Raw genomic sequence first — 13,503 nt, 5'->3', positions numbered from 1 at the left:
GGCTTTTCAGGGTGAATGGGATATGGGAGGGTGCACAGCAAGATGCTTGTGTACGCTGGCAGCCCACCCCATATCCCTGTAACGCAGGGGAGTTCACTGACAACCTTTCAGTGTATGGCCAGAGACTCCCATATACAAACCCCTTTAAGAGGTGAAATATACTTGGAGTCGAGAGTGGATTTCATGCTCTTTATTCAGCTCATAGTGGTGAGGAGGAATGGAAGTTCCCCCAGAATGTCTGCTTTATATACATTATTTACACAATGGGCCCCACCTGATTAGCTAATTCCGGGATTCTCCTGTAGGCCAATCAGGTTGTGGATTCACTTCCACCTGGAGCTGGATTGGGTGGCTCCTGTGGACCAATCAGACTGCTGCATTCTGGATCCTATTGTTCTAGGACCAATCAGACTGCTGCATTCTGGATCCTATTGTTCTAGGACCAATCAGACTGCTGCATTCTGGATCCTATTGTTCTAGGACCAGTCAGACTGCTGCATTCTGAATCCTATTGTTCTAGGACCAATCAGACCGCTGCATTCTGAATCCTATTGTTCTAGGACCAATCAGACCGCTGCATTCTGAATCCTATTGTTCTAGGACCAGTCAGACTGCTGCATTCTGAATCCTATTGTTCTAGGACCAATCAGACTGCTGCATTCTGAATCCTATTGTTCTAGGACCAATCAGACTGCTGCATTTTGGATCCTATTGTTCTAGGACCAGTCAGACTGCTGCATTCTGGATCCTATTGTTCTAGGACCAATCAGACTGCTGCATTCTGAATCCTATTGTTCTAGGACCAATCAGACTGCTGCATTTTGGATCCTATTCAGCTCAGTACATAACACCCCTCCCCTCTAAGTTCCAGTCCTGCCCGGGAGGTTGCATTCATAGTCCTCAAAGTATGCCAGCCTCAGTACATAACAAGAGGGAACCCTGGAATCGCCGTCATGGGGGGGGTGAGTCACCACTTCACGTCCCCCCCCCAATTTAGGAAAGACAGACTAAAGGATTCCGCCCAAGGCCTAAAACCGCCAAAGTTGTGACAAATTGCTATGGGGAAGACAAAACCTGCCAATGCAAGGAAATTCCTTCCTGCCTCTTCAACAACAATCTTCCAAAGACCTTAGCAGCACCCGCTGAACAGGAAGGAAAATGGTTAACCTGCAAAAAAACATTAAACAAAGGGAGGGTTGGGTAGGTGGGTGAAGCTCCAGAGCCAATCACATGGTTGCTGCCGGCTCCGCCTCCTATTTAAACAGCTGGCCCCGCCTCCCTGCAGGGCTGATTGGCTAACTGAGGTTTGGTGGGAAGGACTAGCACAGGGGGGCAGGCCAGCCCAACCAGCTGGTGGGTCCCTAGTGGGCGGCGGTGCTGCGTGCGGTCCCACAGAGGGCGCCCACGAAGAAAGGTGTGAGCGCTCATTGCATACATTCAGGTACAAGCCAGCTGAGTGTACCTGAATTTTTAAGACAACACACCCTATGCAAACAGGGTTGCTATCTAATGTAGACAACGCAACAGAAACGAAATGCAAAGAAGAATATCAAAACCGAAACCTTAGCAGTGTTCGGAAAATGCCTCTTGGAAGAAATAAGAGCTGAAGTTTTAGAGTCCAGAATAATAATAATAATAATAAATAATTTTATTATTTATACCCCACCCATCTTGCTGGGTTCCCCAGTCACTCTGGACGGCTTACAACACATAAAAAATTGTAAAACACTAAACATTTAAAAATTTCCCGATACAGGGTTGCGTTTCATGATTTTTAAAGTGTAAAGAATCATTGATCAATCTTAATTCATACAAAATTCCTCCATAAAAACAGCATTCTAGTAAGATCGCTAAAGAAATATGACAAGTGTTTTGTGTTTTTTTTTTCAGCCTGGGTGTTACTGTCCAGGTGGAATGACTGTAAGTACCCATTGCCTGCTGTATTCATTTTTATGTTTTGGAAGATATATGAGATGGATGCATTTGTTTGTGTGTGTTTGTTTATTTATGCTGTTTTCTGCAGCATGAGTGCAACTAATTCTTTTGTGGTTGCCCACCTAATCTCTTGTGTGTACTGTGCCAGTTATTAAATGTTTGAGGCCAGTCTGTTGTGGCATATCTTTTAAACATATCTATATTACCCTTAAAAGATACGAACAAATGGCATTATTTCTAAGTAATTGTCCTTCTGACCCCACCCTTATAGTGGACAAGGAATAAACTTCAACCACATTAATTGCATTAAAAAACCTGGCTTGTGTTTTTTTAACAGGGTTCTCAGTCAGGAAGTAGCCAGTATGGCAGCAGCCAAGGTGGCCAATATGGTGGTTGGCAAGGAAACCAATATGGCGGCAACAATCAATATGGTGGTGGACGATACGGACAAGTAAGGAACAATTTTCAACAGAATTTACATTTAGGAGCTCGTGACATATTTTTGTTTTTCAAAAAGCAACCTTGAAGCCCTTGATTTGGTTCAGGGCTATTTTGTGGGGTAACCAATTTCAGTGTGCCAATTTTGTGCAGCTAGTAGTCGTGGAGATTGAAACCTAGAGCCACCCATATTGTGCCTGTATCCCTTTCAACTTTGAATAATATTGGGGGAGAGGGGTTGCACTGAAAAACTTCTACAGAGGCAATGGATTATACCCTCTCCCCCAGTGCAAAAAGAGAAACCATCACAGGAGTTCCACTCACAGTACTCCAACATCTTATTTAGTTTGGCCTATATATGGAGCTTCCCCCCCCCCTTTTCTTTTTTACATGAGTGGCGGATAAAATCAGAGCTTTCCTTTACAGGATTGTACCAAAATGGTGGAAACCAAAGTAGCCAGCGTGGTGGTGGACAAGACAGAAATTTTCTCTACAGCATTAACAAATAAAATATTGGTGTTTACATTTTTAATATATATTCTCATTTCTGTTTTGATTCTAGGGTTACCCCTATGGAAGTAGCCAGTATGGTGGCGGACGGCTAGGCAGCCAATATGGTGGATATGTAAGGACTGTTTAACAAATGTATTTGTTATTTATAAGTACCAATAAACTTTGTAGAACTAACTTCTCAGTAAATCATCATGGAGCCATGCTAAATTGCTTTGTCCTCTCAATATGATATGGCAATGTGCTTTATGCTTTTCAGAGCCGAGACAAAATTTATCAGAAGACATTTTTTCTGAGGAAATTTTGGAGATTTTTCTTTTTCTCACCCTCAGAGAAAAATAAGGCAGCTTTCTCACAATACCCTCACTATTTTTTGTGGCCACTGCCCTGTCCCCCTCACAGTGCCACAGAATTCTGCTAGGTCTTGCATGTTGTTTGAAGGATTCAAAATGGCGGGCAGGATGTCAACATGATTGCTGCTCCTTCCAATGGCAGCAAAGAAAGCAAAGCTGCCCGTCACTCCTAATCTTTCCCAGTTACAGTGAAACTCAACAGGCCTAGCCAGTGCCTCATGAGAACCGAGTGTGAAACTGGGCAACAAAAGGGTTTTATGGCAGATACACCTATATTCCTCAGCAGACAAGTAGGCTTGGCAGTAGTTCTCTCAGGGTAGAAAGTTTGAAAAAACTTAATTCATTTGGATTTCAAGCCTATGTCATCCTTATGAAATAACCGGCTGTACAAAGAGTCCAATAATCCACATGAAGGGTTAGAAGGGTTGTCAGTAGAACAGCATTACAGGATAGTGGATCTTATAGCATAGTAGTGTATGAGCCTGTTCTACTGATGAAGCCTAGGATGGCGAAGCAAGGCTAATATTCCAGAAATCCTTGTCTTTAGACTCTGTGAAAGGATTCTGTGGAACTGTAACAACCCTTCATGTGGATTATTGGACTCTTTGAACAGACAGTTGGAATAGATGGACCTTATGCATGAACTGACTTAGAGAATGAACTGATCCACTGGGTCTTCTGCATTTTTCGTTGAACTTTATGAGACTTCTGTTGAAATCTACAATTTGATACAATGAATAGTATACCTCATTTATTCAAAAGTACAGTCGGTTATGTCTTGTGTGTTTATTGAGTATGTTTCACGTGACCATAGGTTTGTTGTTGTTGTTTTGCTATCCTTATGAAGTAAGCTTTCCCCTGCTCTTTCAAAATATGTGACTAAATACTTTTAAAACCAAAGAGTATTTACACACTGGTGCTGAGAAGCGAGGGACAATCCTGTATCTGCTTATCTGGGAGTAAACTCCATTGAACCCAATGGAGCTTTCTTCTGAGTTTGCATTTCTAGGATTGTTCTGTAACCTTGGTTAGAATCAGTGGCCAGTGTTCACAAGGAGGATCATAACTGAGTAGGTGATTCCTCCACCCCAGCCGGATAGTAGTGCACGTTTTCTAGATTTAATGAGTTTCTCATTTTTACAGGGTTCACCATACGGAAGTAGGCCATATGGTTCCAACAAGGTAAGCAGCCTTTCTGCATTAGCTTTTAATCTTCTTCTTGGCTTGGAGAGCATTTCTAAAAGTATATATATGACTTTGAAAGTATCAGCAAAGCTCCTAAATAGTCCGGGACTGTAATCAATCATGAAGCACTCGACCCAGTATTAAAACTGGTTTATTGCATGTCAAGGCCCCCCAGGACACCCCCAAATAAAGACACAGTTCACACAACATTTTTGTTTTGGTTTTTGGCATAATTTTGGCCACAACTTTATTGAATTACAGTATGGGAGTGGTTGCTTAGGCATTGGTTAGCGACTGTCTGTTCCCACATAGAGGTAGGAACAGAACTGACAACCGCAAGCCTGTGGAAGTCAGTAAGGGTAAAGATTTTGGGGGAGCGAATAGAGCTGGGCGCCAGGCTCTCACCTCTCCCCAAATGCTCCCAGGGGCTCTTGCGTGGCCCTAGCCCCTTGCCAGGGGTTCAGACAAGAGCATGGCGAGCCCCTGGATTCCTTCACTGAAATATCCTTGCAGCAGCAGCATTGGAGGGGCAGGCACAGCCAACCACATCCCCTCCACCAACCAAAATTAACCAATGCCTAACCGCAACCTTACAAGTTGTGACGATCTGCTACGCAGTAGGCAAAAAACCAAACGGCACCAGCCAATCAGCCAAATGGTAAAAATTCCTACCAGGCCTCTGCTCCAAAGCAGACGACCCCACGACAGTCATAGCAAGGTCAGCACAAACAAACCCTAAATATAGGGAAAGTAGGTGGGTAAACCGATGTGCGCAGTGAAAAGAGGAAGCTCAACGCTGCGCACAGGGAATAAATAGCACCCCCGTCAATCAAACAATTCTGCAACATTAAATTCTCCCCAGCAACAATTGGAGGTGCCCAATCAAATTCGTGGCCATACATACTAACCCGCCCAGCAACAGAGGATGTCATGGTTGCCCCCACCGCAACATGTGCTCTCCATGAAGGAGAACTCGCTTTATCATGTGCTGTGATATTTTCACAAGTTAACACTAATAGCCTAATCCGATATATCTCTACACAAAAGTAAGCTTGACTGAATTCAGTGGGATTTACTTCCTAGTAAGTGTGCTTAGAATTGCTGCCTAAAACACACTTTCATGGGAGTTGTTGGCCTTTAATTCAGCCAGACTTCATCGCAAATAAACAAGTACAGGAATGTGCCGCAAGTCTGTGATCGTGTGTATTCTTAAAGAGTAAATTTTGTTAAACAATCTGCATGGTTGCAGTTTTCTATGCCCTTACAGAAGAAAGTGCCTTACTTCTGTGTAGGAATGCTGCCAAACTCCTCCTTGGCAAAAATCTGTGCCACATCTTAGAAATCTGGAGAGAACTGTGTTTCAATAAGAAAAGGGGGAATTCTGGGCTCTGGAGGTCCCATCATGAGCCAGAGGCTCCTAGGCTACGCACAGAAAGGCCTCTGTACCTTGAGGCCATATGAGGACTTACTATGAATGTGCCGAGGCTGAGTTGCTGAAATAATTTCCACCCATTTCCCCCCTTCTGCAGGGTTTTCAAAGCAATCAGGCTCCTCACTCTGTAAGTACACTTCTTTCAGAACATTTACACACACACCCTTACTTATTTCTGTTAAATGACAATGGCCATGTTCACAAATAATCCTGTGAACAATATTGGATGGTATTGAATCGGTGGCATAACTAGAAATGTGCATTGATCTTTTTGTGCAACCTATGGTTGACTGCCACATGTGGACGGCTGCTGCTGCTTCTTCTTCTTCTTCTTCTTCTTCTTCTTCTTCTTCTTCTTCTTCTTCTTCTTCACAATGTTTTGAAGTGATGCACTGGAGTCTAAGGGAGCAGACACCTTTTTCTGTCTCTTGTATATCCACCCAATGTATGTGCACAGTAGAAATGTGGATTGGGTTTTTCAAAGGGAGGGTGCAGGAGAGGGGAGTGGACCGTCCCTTTCTTCCACACTCCAGATATTTTCTCCACTTCCAATTCACTTCTGGTATCAGAGCTGCATAGGGAGAAAAGTACCTGCAGCAATTGATAAGAAGAGGAAAAGGCAAGAGAGAAGGAGGATTCAAAGTCCCTCTCCTGCCTGCTCCTTTTACTGTTAAAATTAGTCACACACACCACTTTGTATTTAAATGGAAGTTTGCACATATCTCTTGTCCGAAAAGGGTTATCATAACTCGTAAAAATTACAGTCCTCTTAACATTTTGTAGTCGGACTTTAGCCAAAGGATCCTAAGTCATAGGATTAAAGGATGGGTTATCAGGAAGGTAAACAGTGAAGTACCCTCAGGACCCATCCAGAGACTGATGCTATTTAATCTTAGGCATCATAATGTAGTGGCAGAGTGGACTGTACCACTGCGTTCTGAAGGTGGTGCGTGCCGTTTTTTGGAAGTTTCCCACAAGTTCACTGCAAACAAAACATAAACCTAGCACATGAGGGAGAAAGGTTTTATCCTGGCCTCTTCTCTATTTGAAATTTCCACTTTCAAGTACATTTTTGAGCTATTGCTTTTTAACATAGGATACACTTAACGATTGTGATGCTTCCACTGGCAGTCTGAAGTGGTACAGTTCATTCTACCACCTCATGAGCAGACAAGGCCTTATTCATAAATGATGTGCAGTCAGGTGGTCGGGTTTGTGGATGCCACCAAATTATTTGCGATGGTGGGAATCCAAGCAGATTGCGAAACCTTCCAAATGGAGCTCTCCAAACTGGGGAATGGGCAACAAAATAAATGCCCACCAAAATTCAGTGGAAGAAAGGGCCAAGGGATTCACATTGTGGCCAATAGGCATTGAAAGGATCTGTGACTCCCCAGCAAAGGTAGTTCACTTTAAACATCAATTCATTGTGTGCCAGCCATGAAACATGCATATTTTATGATGCAAATTACTAGCAGAAGGGATTGAAAATAAAAAACGATGAGTGCCATAATGCCATTATAGAAGTCTCTTGTGTGTGCGCATTAGGAATACTGTGTGCTAGGATATTGCAGAGCTAGAAAAAGGTGCAGAAAACGACTACTGCCCAAATGACCAAGCAATTAAAGCACTTTCCTATGAGGAAAGGCTCAGGTTGCATTCTTAGGCCTACTGACATGAGAGTAAGCCTCACTGAACTTAATTGAGAGAAATCATGTATAGAACTGCTGTAATGTGTTGTGGGGCTTTTTTGTATGGGGTAAATATGAAGGCTGAAAGAGGTTTCTACAACTATGCAGAAAGGGATTTTTTTCACTGCCTCACAATACTAGAAACTGATTCTAGAGTTATTATATATGTGTGTTCTTTTGCAGGACGCTTCTGGCAAACAACCGATCTTCAGCCTGATACTTTTCAGTGTTCTCGCACCTCTACTATCTCTTATTCAATGGATGATCTAAACTTCTGAAGCCATACCAATAAGGAAGATTGGCTTCTTCAACAGAATACTACTTTCTATATGAAACGATTGAGTTGAATTTATGGACTGATAAAACATTTATTCCTCCCCATCCCCACCCCTGGGTTAACAATGCAATAGGTCATGACACTGACTCTTCTTGTCTCTTTATTTTCATAGCAGAGCTTCATAGGCGTCGTATGAAGTAGGGATATTAATTGCAATAAATATTATGTTTTATTTGCTTCTTGAGATGTAATGAATGCTTCCTCTGCATTTGCTCTAAGCAGGATTCTATTCATTCTAAAGAATTTGGGAGTTATAGGTGACAATCCATTTAGTAACAATAGTAATAATAATAATACTATTATATATACCCCGCCCATCTGCCTAGGTTTCCCCAGCCACCCATGACAGCTTACAGCACATAAAAAATTGTAAAACATTAGGCATTAAAATTTTCCCAATACAGAGTTGCCTACAATAAAGGTAAAGGTACCCCTGCCCGTACGGGCCAGTCGTGTCCGACTCTAGGGTTGTGCGCCCATCTCACTTAAGAGGCCGGGGGCCAGCGCTGTCCGGAGACACTTCCGGGTCACGTGGCCAGCGTGACGAAGCTGCTCTGGTGAGCCAGCACCAGCGCAGCACACGGAAACGCCGTTTACCTTCCCGCTATAAAGCGGTACCTATTTATCTATTTGCACTTTGACGTGCTTTCGAACTGCTAGGTGGGCAGGAGCTGGGACCACCGAACGACGGGAGCTCACCCCGCCGCGGGGATTCGAACCGCCGACCATACGATCGGCAAGTCCTAGGCGCTGAGGTTTTACCCACAGCGCCACCCGCATTAAAATTTTCCCAATACAGAGTTGCCTACAATAGGCTAGGCCTATTGTTATCAAGAGAATTAAACATATTTTAAAATGTTGGCTTGTGGTCCTAGAAGAGTGATAACTCCCACATGCCAAGACCCCTAAATGGATGTATAGAATGGTAGTGATCCAAACCTTCAGCAATACACCTTGATTTTCAGAAAGTGACCCACAGTAAGATAGCAAGGATGATTATCCTCAGTGAATTTATAGTAATCAGCCTAGAGATTACAAAAGAGAAACTATTCTTGCGGTGAATATCTCAACATTCCCTCTTATTCATAAGCACAATTATGTTAGACCTTTATGATGATTATAAGAGAATAAAGATAAGCTATATTCAATTTCAAATAGATGCATGGATTTAAATAACCAGGAACCACTCACAAGCTTGAGCATTCCTATATTCATACAAATAGCTATGACATCAAGGCTTTTACTGATGGGGTGAGCTTGTGCTGGATGCACAAATTAAAATTCCACAGTATTTCTGTAAATCACTTCTTGCCTAACTTGCCTTCCGAAGGCCAAGCAAAATGGCCACAATAATATGGAGCAAAAGTTGATTGATTCTGTCCTGCTCAAAGCTAGCAATTGCATCCTGTCCCAGCTTTTTGGTGGTGCCGTTTCTTCACTAGAGCTACAGTCCTTACTTGTGTGGCATCATCTTACTTACAAGAGGGTGGGAGACTGCTCAGGCTCCCTTATCTCCAGCCAGCTCCAGTAGATCAACTCTAGCTCCTCCCTAAGTTACCAGTTGCCAGCTACCCTACAACATAGTTATAATTTTTGTTTTTGTTTTAAATCAGCCCCATCCAGTCTGTAACTCAAAAGGCTTGCCTTTCAGACACTTCTCAAGCAGGATGAGGACATACATTTTGAGAAGGCTTGTTCTAAAATTACAAATGTTTGGGTTATTTTTTTTATTTAAAAACAACAACACCCACCCCTACTTGTGGATCCCCCCCCCTCAATGAACAGACTCTTAGAGAGAAATGTGATAGCATCACATACAGTATGTACCAGGTACACTAGTGATGATCTAAATTAAAAATGTTTATTACATTGCCTCTGACCCACTAATACAATGGAGTGGTGTTTTTTTCCTGCAACAGCATGCTTTGTGTTTGCATATAACTTTTTAAAAGGTTTCAGAAATTTAAGACCACTTAAATTCCTGTCATCTTTAGTATAACATGTCCTTAAACTTAGAAACGGCATAGGCATTTTAAAATGCGCCTTCTGTTTACATAGAATTAGGACGACACAACATTATCCATAATTCCATTAAGACAGACTAGTTGCAATTAATTTAGTGTGTTTATTAAGCACATCTGGAGTCAGAATTCAGCAGTGCTTGAAGAGGGATCAAACCCTAACTCTACTGGGTTTTTTTAATCGCACTTCAAGTACCTCAGATTATAAAAGTACAGAGTTTCTCAAAGTGTATGTTCGTAGGACCCCGCTTATTTTTATGGTTGTTAAGTTGTTTTAAATTGTTTTTCATGTTGTGTTTTAATGCTCTTGAGACCTTAGAGTGAAGGGCGGGAAATAAAAAATAAAATAAACAATAGGTGTTTATTTTATTGGGTGTTGTTCATAGCTCAAAATCAGAATTCAGGACATTCTAAACAATACTACATGGCTATTGAAGTCCTTATGGTAACATCCCTGAAGCAGGAACCTCCATGACACTTTAGAAGCTATAAAATACAAGAGAGAGGATTCAGGTTGAGCCTAAACTCCATTAAAATGCTATGGACCTTTGGTAGTCAAATAATTAACTGTCAGTAAAGGGTTTTTCAGTCTCACTCTTAAGCCAGTCATACTCAAAGTAGACCCTTTGGAATTGATGGACTCAAGTCACTTAAGTCCATTGTGATTTCAATGGATCTACTCTGAGTATAAGTAACCATGGCTGTCCCCCTTAGTGTTCACATGTGCCTAATCCTTTAAAGCTTGCATCTTTGTTTTACATAGCTTGTGGCAAAAACACATTTTTTTCTCAAATAAGGCTTTTAGGATTCTGTCCAAAACCAATTGATAGATACAACTTTGAAAGGTCTTTAGGATGTAATATACTGTTCATTTGAATAGGTATTAAATTGTTCTAATAAATTTATTATTGGTTTCATACGAACTGCCGTGTCTTTGCAATTTGTTGTTCTGTTTTCAGTAACTGTATTTGAGAGACTGAAGAAGCCAATTTACGTGGGTTTCATAAAGTTTATGCTTGGGAACATAAGCTAGATATTCTGGCTATATGTTGAAATGGGAATGCCTAAAGGTTTATTTAAGGAAATGTAATGCTTAGGGAAACTAAGGGAATCTGGTGTTTTCACATAGCTGGAAATAGACACCAAAGCAACGTAGATGGAGCAAATACTGCCCTCATGGTATATGCTTCGGAAATATAATTAATAATGTATTTCAGGATGTTGACATACATAATTCAACCTCCTCCACCCACCCTCTATATATTATTTCTAATGTCAGTAGATGTAATCACTTACACATCCCATATGATGAGCTAGTATGTGTGTCTCTTGCAAGATGGGATAAGAATAGGAAGGAATGATGAACATGAATCAAAGATATCCCTTTGCCAAAATGACAGACTGACGTTGTTGTTTTGTATACACCACCGAATAAATAAATAAATGTTTCAGTAGAATGGCTGAAATGCAGCTGGGGGTGAAACCTTTGAATAATTGTGCAGATAAGTCCGTCTTTAACTTTTTCTAAGATAAGAATACAATTTTAAGTGCTCATCAACAAATCCAATGTTTAAAATTCCACTAGGGAATTTTGTGGCCAGGCTAGTTCTATGTAAATGAACATTAAATTTAGGAATTTACAGATGGTTGGCCACAATATAGCTTCCATTGCTGAAAGCATTTATTAGCGCCTTTCATCTGTGGGTCCAGAATTGGCCTCCACAGTCACTTACGGACTCACTGTTAAGACCATGTTCATGGAAGACAATCTCACTCGGCTACGAGTGAATGCCAAAGAAGAAGAACCTGCATTCATAGCATCTCAAGACAAAGCCAGCCACACAGACTGCTTCACAGATACAGTGGTACCTCGGGTTAAGTACTTAATTCGTTCCGGAGGTCCGTACTTAACCTGAAACTGTTCTTAACCTGAAGCACCACTTTAGCTAATGGGGCCTCCTGCTGCCGCCACGCCCCCGGAGCACGATTTCTGTTCTCATCCTGAAGCAAAGTTCTTAACCTGAAGCACTATTTCTGGGTTAGCGGAGTCTGTAACCTGAAGCGTATGTAACCCGAGGTACCACTGTAAACAGTTTTAAAGAGGGAATTGTACATTCCACACTGGGGACCACACTGCGGCAAATACTACACTAACAGTCTACCATGAGAAGAGGACCTTAGTGCCATGTATAAATTCATATTTATATCCAGTACCAGAGACATACTGGTACAGTGGTACCTCAGGTTACATATGCATCAGGTGACATACGCTTCAGGTTACAGACTCCGCTAACCCAGAAATAGTGCTTTAGGTTAAGAACTTTGCTTCAGGATGAGAACAGAAATCGTTCTCTAGCGGCGCGGCAGCAGCAGGAGGCCCCATTAGCTAAAGTGGTGCTTCAGGTTAAGAACAGTTTCAGGTTAAGTACGGACCTCCGGAACGAATTAAGTACTTAACCTGAGGTATCACTGTACATAACATTCTGTAAAGTCACACAAAATATATTACCATTCTGTGCATCTAGTCAGAAAAGAGACAAAATGGAACCGGCATGGACACACAATTCTTTGTTTGCGGCTGTGTCTTCACTTTTCACTTGCTACACCTGCCACTCCCAAATACTCTTCAGAGAATATGAGTTAAGGAAGAACTCAGGGTTCTTGTTTCAGGAAAAGAAACTTATAGCACTCAAGGAGAGCACAATAGGCCTTTAAAAGAAGAGAAACATACCCATAGGCCTTATGAATCTGGAATTGCGAGCAATGAACAGGAAAAGCCAGTTTGGCACCATTATAATGCCCAGGACTGACCTGCTTACATATTTTGACTTGCTTTACCGGAAAGAACATCAACTATGTTAGGAACTTGCACAACGGCTACCGAAAATGTCATTCATAATTACCAACCCCTGTGACACACGGTAGTTTCCAAAGACACAATGGGATCATACTGGACACTCGCAAAGTTTTTATTAACATGCTTTCAACTGTTTGCAGTTCAGCTTGACAGTTCACTCTTTGCTTTTGAATTTTCAGGCAAGGTATCAAAAGCAAATTTATGAAGCCCTTGGTGGGCTGCCATGCATGGTGGGTGGGGTGCATTTTGCTTGAATGGTCACAGATATGCAGGTCTATCTTAGGTGGTGGGAAGGCAAATGTTATTTGGAAGGGGGCCAAGGAAGATCCTGTCTACCTGCCGTGTCTCACAAATATTGTGAGCACAAAATTTAAACAATGTCCTTTATAGTTTGTTATAAGAAAAATACTGCTCCCTTTCCCTTATGGGGTATCTAAGAGCCCATACAGATTCCTTAAGTAGGTTCTCTATTGGTAGGAGAAAATAACAGAGGCCAACCAGGGAATACTGAGAAGCAAAGCAGCTAGTAAGCATGATCTTTATGCAGGGAGGGTGGAGAGGAACCTAGAACAATGGTGTTCAAGCTCTTATATAGACATTTGAAAATTGCCTCCCCTGTACCTCATGACCACCCCGCAAAACATCATACATACCATACATCACTGAAGGGGAGGTCTACAGCAGAAAGTCTGTCTGCCAGGATACCTGATAATGGTAACTGATTGCTTTTACCTAGGCATCCTG

At 41.9% G+C, this 13,503-nt stretch overlaps 1 protein-coding gene across 40 annotated transcripts in view; it reads left to right on the top strand.

Moving 5' to 3' along the window:
• LOC310765465 (uncharacterized protein) overlaps positions 1–7,961 on the top strand; it is a 65,456-nt gene extending 57,495 nt beyond the window's left edge. For all 40 annotated transcript variants that reach the window (XM_083620413.1, XM_083620407.1, XM_083620406.1 and 37 more), the window contains 6 exons: positions 1,891–1,920; positions 2,273–2,386; positions 2,936–2,998; positions 4,380–4,418; positions 5,951–5,980; positions 7,728–7,961. In XM_083620413.1, the coding sequence (XP_083476539.1) occupies positions 1,891–1,920; positions 2,273–2,386; positions 2,936–2,998; positions 4,380–4,418; positions 5,951–5,980; positions 7,728–7,814 (363 nt within the window). In that variant the 3' untranslated portion in view covers positions 7,815–7,961. The remainder of the gene's footprint in view (positions 1–1,890; positions 1,921–2,272; positions 2,387–2,935; positions 2,999–4,379; positions 4,419–5,950; positions 5,981–7,727) is intronic.
• Positions 7,962–13,503: the final 5,542 nt, after the last annotated feature.

Source organism: Podarcis filfolensis, assembly GCF_964270895.1.
Source record: "Podarcis filfolensis genome assembly, chromosome: 6".
In the NCBI taxonomy this organism is placed as follows: domain Eukaryota; kingdom Metazoa; phylum Chordata; class Lepidosauria; order Squamata; family Lacertidae; genus Podarcis; species Podarcis filfolensis.
The sequence above is the reverse complement of the archived record's forward strand: the minus strand, read 5'-3'. Positions and strand labels throughout refer to the sequence as shown.